Here is a 23,525-nt window from a genome sequence, read left to right as displayed (position 1 = left end):
TTATGGAAATTAAATTGAACTGAATATAATAGAGGAGAAATTTTTTGGGATATTATTAAAAACAACAAAATTTATTTTAAAATAAAAAATAATATTTTGTACTTGCAGATAACCGTCTTATTTGAGAAATTGCTTGAAATACACTAACTTGGATAGCATTTAAAAAACTCAATAAAAGATATCCTAACATTTGAGCTTGGAGTTTAACGATTATTGTTTAGGATTTATTATTTAGGTGGTGAAATTGAGTTTATAAACTTCTATAAATATTCCTATATATTTATAAATATTTTGGGAGGGTTAATTTTGTCTTTTATTAAAAAAATTAAGATATTTATGAAAAATGATAATAATTTAAAGGTAAATTTGAAAAATAGTATCAAATATGAGGTAAAATAAAAATTTATTGGAATTATGTTATATACTGTACCATTAAACCAGTTTGATAAATGTGTGTTCTCTTCATATAGAGTAGTGTTGGAATATCAATTTTTTTTGACATATATAGGTCATTCATGCTATGACATTAGTATGCATATAAATGATAAAAGTGTGTTCATGTTTAATGTATCCGTTCATCTATATATTCTTTTCATATATATATTGTTTGTCCATTTATGGTTTGAGTAGGAGATGTACAACTTTATATATACTGATTAATAAACAAATTTGGTATAGTTTATAAATATTAAAATGAAATAGTTTTAACTCAATGGAGAATGTAATCCCTAATAATAGTTGACAAATGCTTTATATATACGATATATAGGTAAAGAGTTTAAATGTTTCATCTATGAAGGAGGGGTATATTAAAATTTAAAATTTAATAAGAATATTAGATTTTTGTTAAATATTATTGACAAAAATTGTAATGTTACATGATAGAAGTATTTGAAGTTGTGACCTCTAAGATATATTTTATATTAAAAAATCACACATGTAATAAGTCATGGTTTATGTGTTTAATAAATTAGATTTTTATTCTAAAGTTTAAATAAAAATGTAGATTTCTTTCTAACAAAATATTTTTAAATTTTTTTGTAAAATATGTTTTTGAAAAGTAATAATTTTATGTTGTTATTATCATTAAAATATTTTATATAATTTTTAACTTTCCTTTATAAATCAAAACTTATTTAAATTTAAATTTCGGATTACATTTTATGATAACTAAAATTTAAGTTAATCAATTTTGGAAATAAAATTTAAAGTGATTCTGAAAAGATTTTAAGATATTTTGTTAGAATTTTTTTAAATGAATATTTATCTTATTTTAAATAAAAAACAAAGATACTAAAAGATATTATAATTAAGACATGCACATTTGATAAACTTTTTAAATAATGCTCAAACTTAAAATATCACCAATGAAATTAAGTCGTGACTTCTATTTTAATAGAATAGATATAGATATATGCCTTTTTTTGTGACAAAGAATAATATTAATACAAAAAATATTAGCTACGCACCCATTATTTTCTCTTTATTAAACCATATAGTATAACTTAATCATAGGTCTTAATAAAATATAAAAATTATATGTTTTTGGGATACAAATGGGTAATCTCGAAATCAACATCCAAGAAAGATATATTTTGAGAAAAACGCTCGAGATAACTTAAAAATTTTCGTTCAGAAACATTCAAAACAGAAGTTTCGGTACTAGGAAAGTACACGAGACAATCTTTCTCTCCCGTCTCGCCGCCAACAAGGTGGCCACGCCTCGCCTCGCCGCCAAAAATGCGGCATGCCCTTCTCGCTGCTAACACGGTGGCCACACCTCGTCTCGCCGCCGAAAGGGCGGTCACGCCTCATCCTCGCCGCCAACGGGCGGTCATACAACTCAACTTCGCAATCTCTATCAAACTATCTCTTGTTTTGTCTCGATCAGAATTACCCTTAAAATTATATGATAAAAACGGGAGAGACTTGTTTTCTCGTGAAACTTCGAGTCAATTGTATAAAACGGTAACAATTAACTCGACACCAATGTTATCTCAACTATACAATTGGTTTTTATTGTCTCATGGAGCCAATGTTATGGGGCCAACGTCGCGAGGAAGATGATTTCTCTGAAAGAAATCGTAATAATGTTCAAAGTCGAAAAACGGTCCGAAAAGGTCCAAAAACGTGGCAAAAACTAATTTTGGTTCCACATATGTCATCGCATGTTTATATAATATAAACTGTTATTAGACTAATTACTAGTTTGCGGTAAGGTAATAATATCGTTCACAATTTTGTTGAATAGCAAAAAATGTCTTACTCTGTCCCTATCTTCTTGAAAACATTTTTTTTTTAAATATAATTCTTGAAAACGTTGATGAAAGTGAGAAGAGAGATTCCGGTAGCGGCTGCTATCTACTTTTCTCTTGGGCGATTCAAGACTCCATTCATGTGCGTGTTATATACATAAATACTATATCATAACTCGCGCACATGCACGGAATGAGTTTTTATAATAGTGTTTATTTATTAAATAGTTTTAACATTTTGCAACACTACAATTTTTATCGATTATAAAATGACGAATACAAATGTTGGTCTTTTAAATATATCATCGTTGTTGAATAATTAACATATTATATCTCAATTTAATTATTTTAAGACTTCATATGCACAAAAAGAAATTAAGTTTTGCGGCTAACACAAATCACCAAAACCAAATAGGCAACATCGATTATATTAATATATTAATAATAATCTAACGCGAATATATTAATATTTTTCTACAATAAATATATTGTAGTTTTAAAAAAGTTAAAACAAATACCCGCACATCTCTAGTTTTACTTACAAGGATTAATTCTAGTTGTTTAGTTGGTTTAGAAATTAGTGAATTAAAATAAAAAGGTGGAAATATGTAAAGCTTATTTTCTTCCTAGGAATGACTTGATCTTTTATTTGGTCTTGATCTGATTTTTTTTCAGGTAACAAATCCTCTCAGCTTTTAAAATTATAGCATTAAATATCAAATATTAAAAGTATATACGTAATAAGCAATCAATACCATTAAAAAGAGAACATTCCCATTTTATGTCCTTAATAAAATACTTCAGTTTCCAAAATTGTCCTTATATTTATGAACAAACTAAAATTTTTATTAATGGCGTTATTGTCTTTCGGTTTTTCGTTCTAACATTACATTTAAATGGACTTGATGTTGTACAACAAGAAATTTTTAACATCGTTAGCAACATGTTACTATTATATGCAGAGAATATGACTGACTACATGTAACAAAAAAACCAAGTCTGTAGCAATACTTTTACATAAATATGAGTGCACATAGATTTAAGGTTAGAAAACTTCGTATTTACATATACATTGGATTGCAGATTTTCTTATTTTAGCCTATGGTTGTGAAATAAATTAGATATGACCCAAATTTGTTAATTAATTAAATTTGTTATGTTTATATATAATCCATTTCATAGCCCATACACGTTTTTGATAATAACAAATAAATTAAAATCTGCAATAATTTTAAAAAGTAATATTTGATATTGAAACTTTCTAACTAAATGATTTTAAGACATTATCTCAAAATTTAAAAAAATTGGGCCACTTTATATGTTTAGAAATACAACCATTGTTTAACTTATTTACAAACATAAAACGGTTGTGTGAGACATTGTAAAATAAATATTTCTTTATACTGTACACTCTATAAAATTTCTTATCCTATATAATCAAATCATATGACTTATGTTTAATTTATAGAAATAATCAACAATTCATATACCCGCACTTTTTATATAATTAAGTAACAAAAAACAGACTCGCATAATTGAAACTTGATAATGTGACATTTTATATAATCAAAACAAAAGACTTATCAATCCATTCGTAGATAAAACAACAAAAATAGTATCCGTCAAAAATCTAGTTGCACATTTATATTTCAACTCCGATGAGAAGCGAATCATATATATAAATAGTTTATGTATCTAGAATTCAATAGTCTTGCATTATTTACATCAAGTTGGTCGGTGAAGGATAATAGCATATTTATATAATATCATATGATTAATTCTTTGAGCATGAAAGATAAAAGAAATTTATATCATAATCTCTGTGGAAGGAAAGAAATGAAAAGAGACATGGGGCAATACCTACTACAGCAGCAGGGCTTGCATAAATGGTGAATCGATTAATTCGGGATCGATGCTTAGCTTTTCGTCAACAATTAGGAGACTTCAAATTTGCAGCAGGGCTTTTTTGAGGCTTGCCAAAAGATAACACACTCTTTTTAACTAATAGTTTTTTCATAGTGTTGGATTTTCTTAAACTGATGCACTAGAAGTAAAAATGATATTTTTTGAATAAATTTAACATATATTCAAAAACATTTATATCAATAACTCAAAAATGCACTTTCTATATCATATCTGAATCTGGGGTAGTGATATGCAGAATATATTAAATTGTACTCGATCCTGAAAAAAAGTAAAATCGTTTTTACGACATAGGATGCAAGTTACATCAGGCGGCCATATTCGTTTATATTGGGTTAACAAAAATTCCATTTTTAATTGTTATCGAATCTTGTCACTCTAAAAATACTCCACAAGTTACGTTATTAAAGCAAACATGCACCTACCTATATTTTTTTGATAAGATTCGAAGATTTGGTTTTAGGAACCATCCAACTTCAAATCTGAGAGTATACGTGAAAAAAATCATAATTTTGGGCACAAGCTCTTTCTGCAAGGCGATCGATTAGGATATTCATAGAACGAGGAATAAAGGATATGAATCAATAAGTTAAAACCCAGTGAATGAGAGAAAATCATCAATTTCAGCCTTAGAAATGATCATTTTCTTTTTCTTTGAGTAGGTTGACTAGTTGGAGAGAGTAAAATTCAAAGGTCATTCAGAACTGGTAACCATATCACCTATTTTAAAATTTACCACCATCACCATGTTTTGTTAGGTTTTAAGCGAACTTATGTACCTGAATTTTCAACATTTTTTTTTATCAAAAAAACTCGAAAAGAAGACAAACATATATGTGTAAGTATGCAACGTCCTCTTGGATTTAAACAAACATTATAGTTTTATAATCTTTGAAAGTCTGCTAAATTTACGCTGAAGATTTATTTAATGCAACATGATCTTGACTGGTGAAAACCCACAAATTAAATAATGATCTACATGTGTAATACTCTCAAAAAAATTTACGCATGACTGCTGATAAATAATCTACACTATTGTCTTTATTCCAGTGGAGATCGAAGTTTTTGGTCAATTGGTTATGTCCTATGAGTGGTTGAAAACATGGCTTACGACAAATCAAATCATATAATTTAAATTATATCACAAGGGGCATATCTCAGGTTCATGAACTTCATGTATTACGTCACGAATAAGCATATTTATAAAAGTTAATATGTAATTCTATATGTATAAAGCACGACGGCTATATTGAATACTGGGAATTTCCTTTTCCGAAATATTCGGTTCGCTTGAAATAGATATGATGCAAAGGTGTAAATACGTCATTCTGAATTGGGTGAATAAAACAAAGTTTGGTTATATTGTATAGATGTTAAGAAACTTATTGGTGCCTTAGGATGCCATTACAATTATTAACTTTTTTTAATATATGAAAAACTCCGTACCAGTAATGTATATTCAGAAGAATATTCATTCGATCAACCATTTCAAATCTACCTCAAACACAGATTTACACATCTTATGGCTCAGCCCATTTGAAGGGGTCACTAGGAAATCCTACACCTCTTCTTTCAATAAATAAGGAATCAACCTCCTTTGAGAGAGGATTCTCTGACTTTCGGGAACTCTTTTTTGGTCTCTCATCCATCTCTCTCTACTTCTAAAGAGAGAAACACCTATCCACATGCTTTCACCTAAACACTTTTGATCTTTTGTTGTAGAACTACGATTGGCTTGATCCCCTTTCGGGATAAGTAGGCAACCCTTCACCGGGTCCAGCTATAATCATTAAACATCTTTTTTTATTCTCTTCGAGTCGTCTCCATCCGGTTCAAGCTCAGCATGAAGACTTCTCATAACCCCACCGACAAGTCCTCGTCTCGTTCATTCACTAGTTTGTTGACAGTTCTCGGTTCAAACAGTTGGCGCCCACCTGTTGGAGATAAACTTGAAGTTTGAAGATAACTTAGAGAATAAGTTATCATAATCCTATTCGAGTTATGTTTAGGATAAAATAGGTTTTTACTAATATATCTCTATATAAGAAGGTGGTGAGTTGTGCCATGAACTTGTGAGATTAGAGATTATTTGTGAGAGCTTAGGTTTTGAGTTATTTTCCTAAGTTAATAAAGAAGAGAGTTCTTATATAATCTCGAGTGTTCATAAGCTAAGCTAATATTTGGTATCAGAGCCATTACGACAATGGGAGATATCACGACAGTTTCTGGTTCGACGGTGAAAGCACGAGAGGGAGGAACTTCTTCGATCAACTGTCCAATGCTAAGCGCTACTAACTACACGGTGTGGGCTATCCAGATGAAAACCCTGTTGAAAGTACACAAAGCATGGGACGTGATTGATCAAGGAACAGAGGAAATCGAGAAGAATGATATGGCAATTGCATTGATTTTTCAGTCGATACCTGAAGCTCTGGTGTTACAAGTTGGAGACATAGACAATGCTAAGAAAGTGTGGGAGGCGATCAAAGCGAGACATATGGGAGCAGATAGGGTCAAAGAAGCTAGACTTCAAATCCTAATGGCCGAATTTGATCGCTTGAAGATGAAAGACAATGACACTATTGATAACTTTGCTGAGAAGCTATCAGAGATTGCATCAAAATCCAGTGCATTAGGAGAAATTATCGAAGAAACAAAACTGGTAAAGAAATTTCTTTCTTATCTCCCATGAAAGAAGTATATCCACATAGTTGCTTCACTTGAGCAAGTCTTGGACCTTAAAACAACAAGTTTCGAGGATATTATTGGTCGTCTGAAAGCATACGAGGAGCGGGTGTGTGCAGAAGAGGAAGAAGATACTCCCGATAGTCAAAACAAATTGATGTACACATCGAATGAGGCATCGCAATCACAATCTACGAGAGAATATCAAGATTACCAAGGAGATTATAGAAACAGAGGTCGAGGAGGAGGTTATTATAATAGAGGAGGACGAGGCCGTGGCAGATCGTACAGAGAGTTTGATATCTCAAAGATCACATGTTTTCGATGCGATAAAAAGGGCCACTTTGCATCAAGCTCTCCAGACAGATTGCTTAAACTACAAGAGGCCTATGAGACTAAAGAAGACGACACACATGAAGCAGACGCATTGATGATGCACGAAGTGGTATATCTGAACGAAAGAAACGTGAAGCCAAAGGAGTTTGAAACATGTACGAGTAGAGACAACGTTTGGTACTTGGACAATGGTGCGAGTAATCATATGACGGGTAATCGATATTACTTCAAAGCTCTCGTTGAAACCATTACATGGAAAGTTAGGTTCGGCGATGACTCAAGGATTGACATCAAAGGAAAGGGATCAATTCTATTTTGTACGAAAACCGGTGATCGAAAGACTTTGGCAGATGTATACTTCATTCCCGAACTTAAAAGTAACATTATCAGCCTAGGACAGGCTACTGAGTCAGGCTGCGATGTCCGTATGAAAGAGGACTATCTTACTCTACACGACAAGGATGGTAACTTGATCATTAAGGCAAGACGATCACAGAACCGTCTGTACAAAGTTGTGATGGAAATCGTCGAGAGTGAGAGCCTCCAAGCTATTGGACAAGATGATACTTCAACCTGGCACGCATGACTTGGTCACATCGGAGCAGAATCACTGAAAACTATGGTTAGAAAGGAACTGGTCGTCGGATTACCTAAGTTAACCGTGGAAAAGGAAACATGTAAATCATGCTTACTTGGCAAGCAGGCAAAACGCCTGTTTCCACATGCAACCTCATATCGAGCTAAAGGAATCTTGGAACTTATGCACGGCGACCTTTGTGGGACCAATCTCCCCGACAACAGCATCAAGAAACAGATACATCTTTGTGATTATAGATGATCACTCCAGATACATGTGGTCTATTCTCTTAAAGGAAAAAGGAGAAGCGTTTGAGAAATTTCGGAAATTCAAAGCGATTGTGGAACTTGAGACTAAGGCTAAGATTAAGTGTTTCAGAACTGATAGGAGTGGTGAGTTCACATCTACAGCGTTCAATGATTTCTGTGAGGAAGCAGGAATAGTGCGAGAATTAACTGCTCCGTACTCTCCGCAGCAGAATGGGGTCGTCGAGAGAAGAAACAGAACTCTTATGGAGATGACAAGAAGCCTGCTGAAGCATATGTCATTACCTAATCATCTGTGGGGCGAGGCTGTGCGTCATGCTACGTACCTTATCAACAGAGTTGGTACGAAGTCTCTGACTGATCAGACGCCATACGAGGCTCTACAGGGGAGAAAACCTAATATTGAGCACTTGCGAATCTTCGGATGCATAGGCTATGCGAAGGTCGACACTCCGTTCCCAAAGAAAATCGATGATAGATCAAGGAGTTTGATTCATCTAGGCACAGAGCCGGGCTCTAAAGCTTACAGATTATATGATCCAGCCCGTAAACGAGTAGTAGTAAGCCGCGATGTGTGCTTTGTTGAAAAGAAAACGTGGGAATGGACATCATCAAGTTCTGAAGAAGACAAACCAGGAACGTTAGTGATATCGTTTGGTCAATATGGAAACAGAGGAGTAAGAGAAGATGAAGATAAAGAAGAAACAGAGGAAGGCAATGATGAGACAATCGAAACAGAGCACATCCTACCTGAAAACAGTAGCGATGATGTAACTGAAACAAGTGAGTTGAGAAGATCTACAAGGATAAGTAAGAAACCAGGGTACCTTGACGATTACGTTTGTCTAGCAGAGGAGGAAGGAGAACGTCTGTTACTGTTAATAAACGAGGAGCCTTGGGAGTTTAGAACAGCCGTAGAAGAGAAAGTGTGGAGAGATGCATGTGAGGAAGAGATATCATCAATCATCAAGAACAAGACGTGGGATTTAGTCGAGTTACCACAAGGAGCTAAGGCCATTGGACTCAAATGGATATTCAAGATAAAACGGAACTCGGATGGGAGTATAAACAAATATAAGTCCAGGCTTGTTGCAAAGGGATACATCCAAAGACATGGGATTGATTTCGAAGAAGTATTTGCTCCAGTAGCTTGAATTGAAACCGTTCGCTTCCTCATTGCTCTAGCTGCATCTCACGGATGGCAGATACACCACTTAGATGTTAAAACTGCTTTTCTCAATGGAGACTTGAAAGAAGACGTTTATGTCACGCAACCTGAAGGATTTGTAGTTGAAGGCAGTGAACACAAGGTCTACAAGCTACACAAGGCACTCTATGGTTTAAAGCATGCTCCAAGAGCTTGGAATGAGAAGTTAAACAAGGTACTTGGTGAGATGAAGTTTATCAAGTGTTCAAAAGAACCATCACTATATCGAAAGCAGGAGAAAGAACACCTAGTACTTGTTGCTGTCTACGTAGATGATCTCTTGATCACAGGATCAAGTATTGACATGATAGAGGAGTTCAAAGCGGGAATGTCAGCTTGTTTTGAGATGAGTGATCTCGGGTTGTTAACCTATTACTTAGGCATTGAGTTCATTCAATATGATGGAGGGATTAAGATTGTACAAGAGAGATACACAAAGAAGATATTGGAGGAGTCAGGTATGAGTGATTGCAACACTGTACAAGCTCCAATGGACTCGGGACTGAAGCTCTCTATGGCCAAAGATGAGCAATCCGTAGACGAGAGAGAGTACAGAAGGCAGATAGGATGCTTGTGATACCTAATTCATACACGGCCAGACTTGTCTTATGCTGTGGGTGTTTTGAGCCGATACATGCATGAACCAAAAGTTTCTCATGCAGGAGCTCTCAAGCAGGTACTTAGGTATCTAAAGGGATCAACTTCGTTTGGTCTCTCATACAAGAAAGCGGGTAGGAGAGAACTGGAAGGTTATGTGGACAGTGGACACAATATCGACGAGGATGATGGAAGAAGTACCACATGTCACATTTTCTATCTCGATGATTGTCCAATTTCGTGGTACTCAACGAAGCAAGAGACCGTTGCACTCTCATCCTGCGAGGCTGAATTTATGGCCGCCACTGAAGCTGCCAAACAGGCGATTTGGTTGCAGGAGTTACTTGAAGAAGTCAGCAAGGAGATGTGCAAGAGAACCACCATCTACATTGACAACAAATCAGCGATAGCATTAACAAAGAATCCTCACTACAAGAAAAAGGAGCTATTGTTACGATTTTTTGAGACTAGATTTCTTAGTCACATATTTGTGACATAACAGACACTGATTTGTAACTGATCTTTTATGTCAAAAAAGAGTAGTTATTTGGTCACAATATTGTGACCGGTTTTGCTGTAACCAAATTATGTCACATTTAGTGACATAAATATGACAAAAATAAATGAGACAAAAAATGTGACATAATTGTAACTATGTTTATTGTTACCATGGCGACAACTATGCGAGTCTGTGACTAAAGGTTGTGACTCCGTTTATATACTAAATGTTTGTGATCAAAACATTATAAAGGATAACAAATAAAAAATGTTGTAACTTTTCAAGCACACAATTATTTGGGTGATCTTGTAAGTTTTATTTATGTAGCTCCAGTTTTAACCATAGTTTATCATTGGTTTCAAAAAATAAACCATGATTTATCATTTTTCTTTTGTGGTTGAATATGAAACCTTTTTATAGACTAATCCCTAAACTTAAACCCTAAACTTAATTTTACATACAAAATAATTAATTTGATCTTGTAAAATTTAGAAATTAATTCTTAAACTTTAACTTCAAATATATATTTTAAAAATTTAAACCTATATACTCCAAACACTTAATCCTGAATCAAATAAGTTAAGTCCAAATCTCAAGTCTAAACCCTAAACTACATCAAACCCTATATCATAAATCTGAACTTCAAATATAGTTTTTAAACTTTAATTGTTTTTAAACATAGCTTCAAGTTTGTTTTCTTAAAAATCTTTAATCCCAAGTTTTTTAACTTAAACTTTTAACCTTACATATACTTCAAACCATATACTCATACTTAACCTTATATCTTAAGACATTAAGTCATATACATACTTCAAACTATTTTTAAATATTTTCTAAATTTTAAACTTAAACCTCAAACTCCAAATCATATATCATAAATTTCATTTCTAAATCTATTTTTCATATCTAGAACTATATAACATGTACTCTAAAACTTATAATTTTAATAACACTTTTTTTTATCAACAATAAAACTTATAATAAACATAAAAACTAAAGAAAAATTAGAAACCAAAATTATATCGCTGTACGAAATGAGATTAGAAACAAAAACTCTAAAACAACTAACATTAAAGAATAAAACTTGTTGACAAAAAAAAAAAAGAATAAAACTTATTCTGTCAGTTGAGAAAATAAAGTATAACAGCCAAAAAGTTTCTATTGGCTGATTCACAAGCACAAGGATCAAGCTTTTCACCGTCGGATGAGATTGGATCCAATGGACCAAAGTTATTCCTTTTCTTCAGATCTCCATTCATATGCTTTCTTCACTGCTGGCCTCCGCATCTCCGCTCTTCTCATTCGTCAGAAGATCTCTGCTCCGTGTCTCTCCACCCTCGCAAGAGCTCTGCCTTCATCGCTCTCCATCTTCTACCGCCTCCGTTAATGGTCGTTTATTATAAGTTTTACTTCCATCATCTCTCTTCTGCATGGCTTTTATTTTGGTGCAGGTTGAATAATTGAATGAGTGATCTCTCTGTCTTCCATCATTTGATGTCACGCTCGCCGTCCACCACCACTCCACCACGGTTCGACATATCTCTCTCTGTCTCTGTCTTTGTCTCTCTCTCTTTGAATCTGATTTTTGTTTGTTTTTTGTAAAGGAAGGTGATGATGCAGAAGAAGCTTGATGGTGGATGAGACAAGACCAGCGGTGGTCGCAGTGGCTGTTGTGCGGCGGAGGCAAGGCCAGACATGGCGGCTGGAGGAGGCATGGCCGCTTATTTTTTTTAGGGTTGAATTTTTTTTTATGATTTGGCTTAGTTATCTAAACCGAATTTTATTTTAAACCAATTTCATTTTGTAAACCGAGTTATATTTATTTCGATTTATAGACAGTAACCAATTGAAACTGAGATGTTACTATTACTGTCATACTTTTAGACGTTTAATTATGACAAATTAATTGCATAATGAATGTTACAAAATACAAAAAATTGTTACGCAATTATAGTAACGGATAAATATTATTTATTTCGTCATTGATTATTATGTTTTGTGACTAATATTTTTATCATACGAAAGATAGATTAGTTATGAATAATGACGGTTTGAGACAATATATATTGTCAGTATCAATGACGGTAAAAAGACTACAATTTCATCAATATTAGTGACATTTTGTAACAAAAGACCCATCACAATGAGTGATATAGTTGTCACATTAAATAGTCACAAATTAAGACAGTTTGATACAATTTAATAAGTAAGAAATTGCTACACTCCTATTACTAGTATACAATGTAACTATGTGTGACGATTTGTTACAAAAAGTCTAGTCGCAAGAAATTGTGACATTTTTGTTACTCCAGAACATTTGTGACACACGTATTGTAACCATTAATAATTGGTAACAAAAACGTAACAATGATGATATTGTTACGAATTCTTTACTATTGTGACGGAAAATTTCGTCACAATATCCTTATTTTCTTGTAGTGCCTGTCTTCCACGGACGCAGCAAACACATACACAAGCGCTACCACTTCATAAGGGAATGCGTCGAGAACGAGCAGATAGAGGTCCTTCACATGCCTGGCAACAAACAGAAAGCGGACATACTGACCAAGGCACTTGGAAGGATTAAATTCAAAGAAATGCGAGACCTCACTGGAGTTGAAGAAGTGAATAAAGTAGACTTCAAGTTTAAGGGGGTGATTGTTGGAGATAAACTTGAAGTTTGAAGATAACTTAGAGAATAAGTTATCATAATCCTATTCGAGTTATGTTTAGGATAAAATAGGTTTTTACTAATATATCTCTATATAAGAAGATGGTGAGTTGTGCCATGAACTTGTGAGATTAGAGGTTATTTGTGAGAGCTTAGGTTTTGAGTTATTTTCCTAAGTTAATAAAGAAGAGAGTTCTTATATATTCTCGAGTGTTCATAAGCTAAGCTAATACCACCATGGGGCATGGAGAAGTATCTTCGAGGAAGGTTGAACTGGAGTCCATTCTGTCGTCACTCGACCCACGAGTCGTCACTCTACCGACGAGTCGTCACTCGACCGACGAGATGTCACTCGACCGTTCTATCATCACTCGACCGACAAGTCGTCACTCGACCGACGAGTCATCACTCGACCGACAAGTCCTCACTCGACCGACGAGTACTCACTCGACCGACGAGTCGTCACTCGACCGACGAGTCGTCACTCGACCGAGGAGTCATCACTCGACCGACAAGTCGTCACTCGACCGTTCTGTCGTCACTCGGCGCAGATCGTTCTCTCGCAGTCGCTCGACTCGATCTCTCGCGGTCACTCGGCGCAGATCGTTCTCGCGCAGTCGCTTGGCTCGATCTCTCGCGGTCACTCTCTCGCTCTCCTTACTCGGCGCAGATCGATCTCTCGCAGTCGCTCAGATCTCTCTCTCATCGCGGAGTTGACGTGTCGACTCAGCAACAAGGACTCGCTGAGGCGTATCCATATTTGTTGTATCCATCATGGCTTCACGATGAATCTTCTCGAAAACAGTTGACTCACTCTCTCGCAGTCACTCGACTCGCACTCTTGCGGTTACTTGACTCGCTCTCTTGCGGTCACTCGACTCGCTCTCTCGCAGTCACTTGGCTCGGATCGCTCTCTCGCAGTCACTCGGATTGCTCGCAAGTCTCAAACATGACGTGATACCGCGAAGACATGTCCACCCGATTTGATTGTGATGGTTTGCTCGTGGCGGTACGTTCATGATGATGTCTATGACGACTTGTCTTTGGCAGTTTGTCGATTAACACTTCATCCATGGCAACTTGCTCCGGTGGTTCAGAATACTGTCCTCACAGATCGTTCGCGCAACCATTCCGGAGTAAGAAGTCTGATTGGAATCAGAAGTATGTCGATGACAGCTCGCCTGAGACGGTCTGTCTATGACATTTCATCTATTGAAACCTAACCATGATGGCCCATTCATGATAATCGTCTGCGACATGGGTAAAGCGCTGAGTCCATTTTCTTACAAACCCTCTTCGTAAAATTCATTGAGATCAACTCCATCTCTCTCAACGAACTGGGGGGCTTACTGTTGGACATGGACTTTGTCCTCAACAAGGGTTATAAGATAATTGGCTCAGCCCATTTGAAAAGGGGTCACTAGGAAATCCTAGATCTTTTCTTTTTATAAATAAGGAGTCAACCTCCTTTGAGAGAGGACTCTCTGACTCTCGGGAACTCTCTTTTGGTCTCTCATCCATCACTCTCTACTTCTAGAGAGAGAAACACCTCTCCACATGCTTTCACCTAAGCACTTGTGATCCTTTGTTGTAGAACTACGATTGGCTTGATTCCCTTTCGGGGTACGTAGGCAACCCTTCACCGGGTCTAGCTATAATCATTAAACACCTTTTTTTATTCTCTTCGAGTCGTCTCCATATGGTTCAAGCTCAGCATGAAGACTTCTCCTAACCCCACCGACGATTCCTCGTCTCGTTCATTCACTAGTTTGTTGAGCTCATCTATTCACACAAGATGTAGATTTGATTTAGCTTTCCAATGCCACTGGTTTGAGGTCAATCAGCATCCTACAACATAAGTTATGCTCATTTTACTAACGAGTGATCTGTCTGTCTCGCGAGAGGAAGCTGTCGAAGAGATGAAAGACTGTCGATCGATGGTGCACCCTTGGTGTCGATCGACATTGACGCCAGAATACGAGCCGAGCACATTTTATGACCGACAGAAGCCCAGAAAAAACCACAAATTACCAGAATACCCTCGGACGACCTAAAACCCTATTTATGTATTTTCTAAGCCATTGTTGACGGCTAAGCTTTATTTTATTCACAGTTCTAGGTTAGGAGAGAAGAGAGGAACTCCTTCAGAGTCCTCTTGGAACTCCATTGGTTTTATAATTTATATCTATTGCAATTTCTCATCGATTCATTTATGATTTCTGTGACAACTATCATGTCTGATTAGATCCACATATTAGGTTTTGGGTTCTATATGGTTCTGATAAATTAGCCCCAAAATAGGATTCTTAGAGAATTTATACCCATTGATTAGAAGTATTCTTAATGCATGGTTCTAGAGTAATTAACTAGATCCTGAACTCAGGACATAGGATATTGCGAGAGTAGATTCTTTGCCTGATAATATTCTGATTGAGTTAGGTTTGATAGAAATACGTGAGAGCTAACCGACCATTCTTAGTGGTAATCAACTCGCCACAACCATCGATCGAAATCGACACTCGACCATCGATCGATAGTGTTATAAAGTGAGTTGTTGAGTCCTAGTGTATCAGCTCACCTAGAATCTTATCTATTATGATCATGTGCCTAAACTCTAGATCTAGCAATCATACTTCCATCAAACAACCTAAAAATTTACTGAACAACTACCTTGTTCACCTTGCTTAGCTATATTTACTGTTTTATTATTCATTTCTTAATACATTGTTTTACCTAGTATAGTCTAAAGCTAAAGTCTATTGTGTGAGATATTGAATCTCTGTGAATTTGATTCTCAAGTACTACATCAAATCTCTAATTTGAGAGAGTAGCTTGAAGGTAAATTTGAGCATATCAAATTCGGCACTGTTGCCAGGGACTGATCACCATTAGACTAGGTGTAGGATTTTGTCTAGGTTTTTATTTATAGTTTATTTACGTATATATTTTTCTTGTTTAAGGTATATACATATGAGTGCCAGAAGAAACGAGGGGATAGGGCTCTTACTACAAAGCCACTGCATTAAGACAGCTTGATCCATAAGTCTAAGAGGACAGTCGACACCCTCCAAGCAGCGATCAACAACGTAGAAATCCGATTGTCGAACGTACTGTTCATCCCGGTATTGTTCATCATGGTACTATTCATTATGTACTGTTCATCTCGGTACTGTTCATCCCGCTTCAATCGACATTGTTCATCCACCGTCGATTGATACTATTCATCCACCGTTGATCGATACTGTCCATCCACCGTCGATCAATACTGTTCATCCGCTGTCGATCGATACTGTTCATTCATCATCGATCGATACTGTTCATTCAAACATTGTTCATCCCGACACTATTCATCCGGAAAAAGGACACCACTTGCATGGAGACAAAAAAGGTCGAAGTGCTCATACTTAAGGTCGATGAGAATGAGATGTTAAGAGACGAAGAAGGTCGCACTAGCAACAGCGCAGGACAGTTGATTAATGCTCAGGGTGCTGTGATCCCTGATGTGATTGCTGTTGCTGAGATGAAGGATTTTGATCTGAGCCGAGAATGGTATGATTGGGTAGGTCAAGACCCCTTCCAGGGTCTTCTTCGTGAAGATACCAGAAACCACATCGAAGAGCTTGAGGATCTAGTTTCAAAGGAGTGAGCAGGACGAAATATCTGTATATCACAGACTCTGTAAGATATTCCTTATTCTTTTTCTAGAGATGCATTCTGCTGGTTCGGACAGCTGCAGCACGGTTCTCTAACCTGCTGGGAGGACATTACAAGCGCTTTCTTCAACAAATTTATCTATGAAGAAGCAGCAAATTTAGAGAATGAGATGAGTTCTATGCTGGAATATATGGTAGAAGATAATGAAAAACATGGATCTGGAGAGCCAAGCACGTCAGAATAAACTGATATTAGTCATTCGACCTCATCATCGATTAACATCATGACCTCACCATTGATCAACACCAACACCTCAACATCAATCGACACAATATCCTGTTGTCGATCGACACCTCTTGAAATCCATGACAGATCGAGTTGTTTTCGGGACACTGCAGACTCGACACAGAAGAACACTGATGTATCAAGTTGTGATCTTGTCCCAGATGTGGACAAAGATACCACTATGGGAAATTTCTTAGAGCTAGAGGATGAAGCACAACCTAAGAATATAGATCAGAACTTGGAGAAGAAGCTTGATGACGATCAGCACAACTTCAGGAAAGGATTTGGAAACTTCACCAAAGGTTAGCATCGATCGACACCAACCTGATGAGATCGATCAACACTCACCCTGCATCATCGATCACCACCCACCAGATAGCATCGGGGGACACCCACCCGAGATCGTCAATCGACACCAATCGTTGAACGAGCTGCGAAGATGCATAGTTGAGCTGGAACCAGTTGAGGAAAGAGAGTACAAGTCTGAGGCATCACACATTGCTGTGACAAAACATCTGAAACCACCTATCGCGCATAAGAAGCTGATGGGTTTCACAAAATAGTAAAGAGGATACATGACCCTATGAAGTTTGTGGTTCCCTGCACTGTATTTGAAGCTGACTTTCCTATCCCACCAGATAAAAGTGTGCATCTTGGTTCCTACATTGGAGTATTTGATGATCATATGTATGCAGTAGCTTCTCAGAGAGGGTTGAGATTTAGAGGTGACTTCGACAAAGGCCCCACAGAAGCAGTATCGAATGACATCAACAAACCGGAATCAATCGACTACTTCTTCATCATTGATCGAGAGCCATCGCGTATCAGAGCAGATTGAATTTAAAGTGCATCAAAATCTTTTCGATGGAGGCACCACCACGCGATCAGACAAGTCTGGGGGAAAGATGAGGAAGAATTGGGATAAGAGAAAAAGGACTAAGGGCAGTCCTCAGTTATCATTGATTCCTTCTTTCTCTGGTATTAAGAAAACCAGAGTGCGCAGCAGATGCTTCTCACAGTCATTTGCAAACCTTCGAGTATTATTTATCGCTGAGATGATAAACAAAGGAGAAGAGTCTATGGAGGAGGGTTTTACAAAAGAATGATAAAGCTTCTGAGAGTAGACACTGAGACTTGTTTTGGAGCGAGTTCTCATTCTCATCTGAAATGAATCAGATCTCCAGAAGTCAAGCTCAATGACTATAACAAAGCACTGAATGGGAGGCAACCCACTTTAGGTGAAAAAAGAGGATTCGAGGCATACGAGTTTTCCCAAGAATCGACGATGACTGCGCAGCATCGATCGACAGAGCATCAAGAGTATCGATCGCCACTTAACTGTGTTGGTCGACACTCACACCCAAGTCAGATATATTGTTCTTCCTTGTTAAATTTAGTACTTATGGTTTATTTCTCCACCAATCTTAGATTGTATAACATTGGAGACAGTGTTGTTTAAGTCTAGGGGAGGTTCTACTAATATTGTGTTTTAGTTAGCTATTTAAAAAAAAAAATCTGAGTAGAAGATTGCCCAGCATACCGACCGATGAGAGCATGTCGATATCGATCAACAGTACATTACTTGCAGCGACCGATGGTAACTCCTTTACATTGATCGACACTTAATCTGGTCAGGTATATCGTTCTAACTTGTTAAATTGAGTACTTATGATTTATTTATCACCATAACTCCGACTAGATATACACATGGGACAATGTAATTTAAGTCTTGGGAAGGTTTACCGATATCTAATTTATTGTGAGTCTTATCAAATGTTAAAAAAAAAGTTTTTATCGAGTCAAGAAGGGGATTATGATCAAATACAATTTGAGGCCCTGTTCGTTTGTACATCTGGAAGGTGCATCCAGATGGATCAGTCAGATGGCTTATCCAGATGGATCAGTCAGATGTTGTTCGTTTGTACATTTGGAAAGTGCATCCAGATGGATCAGTCAGATGCAGCTGCGTTCGTTTGTTCTTTTTTTTTGAACTTACATTTGCATCCAAATGCAGTTGATGACAAAATGACTAAAATGGACATGTATTTAATTTATATATAGATTACTCTTAAATCATGATTATTATTTATATTAATCTTGTTAATTTTAATATCTTATCTAAATTACAATTACAACAAAATAATTTTAAAATTCTTGTTTTAAAATTCATAGATTTATTTTTATGAAAATAAGACAATGAAATTATAAATAATGACTATAATTTTGCAAATTTGATTAAAATATTTAAATAAAAGTCTAACAATTGTTTGATATATGATAAATTTTAACATACACTAAAATCCAACAATAATTTTGATATATTGATAACTCAAAACCAATTCCAAAAATAAATAAAGATAAGATAGTCTCAAAAACTTTAAATAGATCATGGTAAATAAAAACTTAAACATAAAAGGATAATGAGTTTGCATTATCAATTGGTCCAAAGGAAACAAAACTACAAACCCATACTAGAAGTGAACAAAAAGAAGAGGGAAACAAAACTACAAACCCACACGTGAGTTCCATAACAGCCCATCTTGATTCCAACCCCTTGTGGTCTCTAACTTTCTCAGCAAACAACTGAAACAAAGCCTTCTTCACAGCTTGCTTCTAATCACAAAGAAAAAGTAAAGAAACGAGAATAAGCATTTGCCACAAAGGGATAATCAATTCACATTACAAAGCCCAAAGAACAAGATGCATAAGAGTACTTGTTTCACACAGAGAGAGCTTCAAAAGACTTACATCTAGTATGGAAGTCGACGTCCTCTTGCCATCTCTTCAGTAATGGAATCTCGCATAGCTTCCATGACTCTATCTCCAGCTGGTACGTATGCAACATGATCATCTTCATCCCCATGATGTTCATATTCTTCCACTCTTTCCCAATGTGCAAAATCACAATCCTCATGGTTTGAATCTCTTATAAAATTGTGGAGAGCCATTGTTGCTGTCACAATCTTCACCCATTTATTCAGCTCATACTTAGGGTGCTTCCTGTCAAGAATCCTCCACTTAGCCTTCCATATTCCAAATGTTCTCTCAATTACCGAACGCAAGCCAGAATGTTTTCGGTTGAATAACTCTCTGCTGTTTGTCGGTGGTCCTCCTCTAACAAACTGATCCAGGTGATATCTAGTTCTACAGTGAGGTCCTAAATAACCAGTTCTAGTTGGGTATCCAGATTCTACTAGATAATACTTTCCAACTGGAGGATGAGGAAACGAAGCTTCTTCCTTAGCACAATATGTCAACACTTTTGTATCATGTGCTCTCCCAGGAACCCCAACATAAGCATATATGAATTTCATGCTGAAATTACATATAGCTAAGACATTCATAGTTGGTTCTCCTTTTCTACCTCTGAATGGATCGGCATTCCCAGAAGGAGGACGAACCGGCACATGAGTTCCATCAAAAGCACCTATGCAATCCTTAAAAAAAGGGTAATATCGCGGATCATCTACTAGAATAGGACTAGCACTTGCAAACTCATCCCTTTCAGGTTTCACAATGTCTGCTGCAAGTTTCAACAAAGAACTTAAAACCTCATCTATCTTCCTATTCACTGTGTCAGATGAATGTTGGTATCTCTCAGCTAAAGCCCGTACGGATAAATCTTGTCCAGCCATCTCTAAAAACATTGCTACACTCTCCTCTAAGTAAACATTACTACACTCTCCTCTAGTATCAAATCCATGTCGTCATCTTCAACTAAGAACCTAAACGTGTCCTGAAACCACATAAAACATACAACCATCAGTAAAGTTTATCAAGATAAAAAATAAATAAAACACGGTTAGAGATACTGAACCATTCATATGTTCCTTCATAACAAACCAAAAGTTCTCTAACTGAATATAACCAATTAAAAACCGATAATTATTAGCTGCACCAAACCGGTTTCCTTTAATTTGATAAATCAGTTAGCACTCTGGCAGGTATTTACCAATCCCACATTTGATCTTAACAAAACCAGAAATCTCAGTTCTATACCCTACTTTTTGTGAAAATAACCAAACCTAAACCAGATAAGAAGCTATCTTACAAAACTCCACAAGTTTACTCACGGACCAAAACTTAAGAAGCTTAAGACAGTGACAAAAACTCGCTATATAACTCATACCTTACTATTCATCATTGTATCTTGGAGACTTTAAGCTAGAAGTGTAAGAGCTGCTTGAAGGAACTGCTTATCCACTAGAGTTTCTGTCACTTCAAAATAAATATAAACACACATTTCAGCAAAAAGAAACTCACAAATATTGTCTTAAACATAGTCATTACAACAAGATTCATTCTAGAGTTCATACTATACTAAAACAAATACATAAACATAAACAGCTCCTCCTCATGCATCTCTGCTTTCTCCGGTTGCATATTCCAAGTAGAGAACCCTGTTCTTGTCATCTCCATAGAACAAGAAGGTCTGACGATTTGCAGCATCTTGTTTGAGGTGGTTAATGGAGGCCTTGTATAGAGGAGACCACATCCTTATAGCAGGCAGAGAGTGAAGAACCTCCATAGCTCGCAGTTGACTGCAACTAAACTCAGGATGGTTCTCTATCAGATGATTCTTGTGGGAAAGAATCTTGTCTCTAGACTCAACACTCTCCTTAATCACATCAGCCACAGCTTGTCCTGCTTGTACAGCCCTTGATCTTTTCTTATTAACCTTTGACCTAGAAGAAGAGGGGCCAACATTCTTTGATCCAAAATTTCTTGATTCAGCTCCAACAGCTTCTTCAGTAGGAATATCACGCCTTGACTCAGCATCATCTTCACCATCAATCTCATCATCATGATCTGAGTGCTTTGTGTCTAAAACATCTTCACCTTGCTGAGCAGACCAACCTTCACCTCCACTAATATAAACTGTCCCAAATACCTTCTCCATTAAATCCATATTTGCTACCGCCTTGTCTTTAAATTTTCTAGCACCTGGCCACTCCTGAAACAAGAACAAAATTCAAAGTGAGAAAACTGTATTTTCATAGAGATACAAGATACAACAATACAAGTTATTTGAATTTTAAAATGACAAGATACAATATTCCCTGTGTTCCAGTCTTGCTCTAGAATAGAAAATCGATCTCTCCTATAAATCTAAAGAGTTCTAACATTTGATATCTAGTTTTACCAGGCAAGTTACAATAGGGTTTGAGACTTTCAATAGAAAAATCAGAACTTAGAATAAAAGGCTGGCGTGCACTTCTGTTAACAGCAATCCAACAATACAATCAAAACTGAACCAGTAATATTAAGAGGATCATAGAACTTGTACCTTGCATCGCTCATTCCACCAGTCCTCACTCATGTTGATGAATCCGGTTGAATCAAAACCAAGCCCCGTTCTGTTCCGAGTCACTTAAAAGACTCATACTGCTTCTTGCAAGTATTGTACTTTATCCCAAATTTTCTCCATGGAATTTTTACACCAAATGCCTCATAGAACTTATCTATTATCGCCTGTCTCCCAGCCTCATTAACCATCTGTTTTCTTATGTTTCCTTTCAGATTCTCATCAAGTCTTAGTTGAAGAAAGAAGCTTGTTTGTTCGTCACTCCATGTAAGATTCTTATTTGAAGATTCAAGACAATAAGAAAAGCATTTGACAAAACCGAGATCAAATAAGAGATTAGAGGGGAAGATACTCACATCAGTTCCAGGGATGGATGTCATTGTTTCTCTTCAAAGTTTCTGCAGCTATCTTCAAAGTAAACTGTAAACAAAAGTAAGCAATTGAGAACAAACACAAAGAATACTCAGACTATAAACATAAACTCCTTTACCAGAATACACATTGCAAGAATATGACATGAACAAAGCTAACAACATGACATTTACAGATGCAACCAAAGAAGAACAATCTACAGATGCAAACAAAACCCACAACATAACTTATAGGATATAGATTACAGAGATCCTAGAAACTCTTACCTGAGAGAGAGAGGTCGCCAGAGAGAGAGAAAGAGAGAGCCAGATAGAGAGGTTGGCGGAGAGAGAGAGAGTTCACCGGAGAGAGAGTGCCTGAGAGAGAGGTCGCCGGAGTGAGAGAGACAGCCTGAGAGAGAGGTTGCAATTCAATATGTAATGTAGAAAAAAAAACATAAAACCCACAACATTTAGAACCAAGACTCTTACTTGAGAGAGAGAGAGTTCACCGGAGAGAGACGTCGCCGGAGAGAGGTCGCCGGAGTGAGAGAGAGGTCACAATTCAATTATGTAATCTAGAAAACAAAACACAAAACCCACAACATTTAGATCCAAGAGACTCTTACTTGAGAGAGAGAGAGAGAGAGGTCGCCGGAGAGAGGTCGCCGGAGAGAGAGACAGAGGGAGAGAGGCCGCTAGAGAGAGAGCCTGAGAGAGAGGAGACTGAGAGAGAGAGCCTGAGAGAGAGAGCCTTAGAGAGAGAGCCCGAGAGAGAGCCTTAGAGAGAGAGCCTGAGAGAGAGAGAGAGAGAGAGAGATAGAGAGAGAGAAGTCACAGGAGGAGAAGAGAACGGCCAAGTACATGAGAGATGAGGGAGAGACAGCCAATTTTAGGGTTAATTGTAGCAGGGTT

The 23,525-nt window shown here is 36.6% G+C and overlaps 2 protein-coding genes and 1 long non-coding RNA gene across 4 annotated transcripts; 2 read left to right on the top strand and 1 right to left on the bottom strand.

Annotated features, from left to right (window-relative positions):
• Nucleotides 1-9,883: 9,883 nt before the first annotated feature.
• On the top strand, nucleotides 9,884-10,345 carry LOC125607276 (secreted RxLR effector protein 161-like). The gene has a single exon (XM_048777180.1). It carries the CDS (start codon nucleotides 9,884-9,886, stop codon nucleotides 10,343-10,345), a length of 462 nt encoding a protein of 153 aa, XP_048633137.1.
• Nucleotides 10,346-10,663: 318 nt separating this feature from the next.
• On the top strand, nucleotides 10,664-12,214 carry LOC106407584. The gene is made up of 2 exons (XR_001281825.3): nucleotides 10,664-11,874; nucleotides 11,950-12,214. It is a non-coding gene; the product is annotated as an uncharacterized LOC106407584 (long non-coding RNA).
• A 7,112-nt stretch (nucleotides 12,215-19,326) lies between these two features.
• On the bottom strand, nucleotides 19,327-22,670 carry LOC106407959 (putative nuclease HARBI1). 2 transcript variants are annotated; one of them, XM_048777200.1, is made up of 3 exons: nucleotides 22,617-22,670; nucleotides 22,243-22,535; nucleotides 19,327-21,909 (listed from the first exon to the last, which is right to left on the bottom strand). In XM_048777200.1, exon 3 carries the CDS (start codon nucleotides 20,600-20,602, stop codon nucleotides 19,706-19,708), a length of 897 nt encoding a protein of 298 aa, XP_048633157.1. In that variant the 5' UTR covers nucleotides 20,603-21,909; nucleotides 22,243-22,535; nucleotides 22,617-22,670; the 3' UTR covers nucleotides 19,327-19,705. The 2 variants fall into 2 exon arrangements, with proteins under 2 accessions (XP_048633157.1, XP_048633158.1); XM_048777201.1 differs by lacking the exon at nucleotides 22,617-22,670 and having other exon boundaries at nucleotides 22,243-22,528.
• Nucleotides 22,671-23,525: the final 855 nt, after the last annotated feature.

The sequence above is a fragment of the Brassica napus genome, chromosome A3, assembly GCF_020379485.1.
Source record: "Brassica napus cultivar Da-Ae chromosome A3, Da-Ae, whole genome shotgun sequence".
In the NCBI taxonomy this organism is placed as follows: domain Eukaryota; kingdom Viridiplantae; phylum Streptophyta; class Magnoliopsida; order Brassicales; family Brassicaceae; genus Brassica; species Brassica napus.
This window is presented reverse-complemented; position numbering and strand designations above follow the sequence as displayed.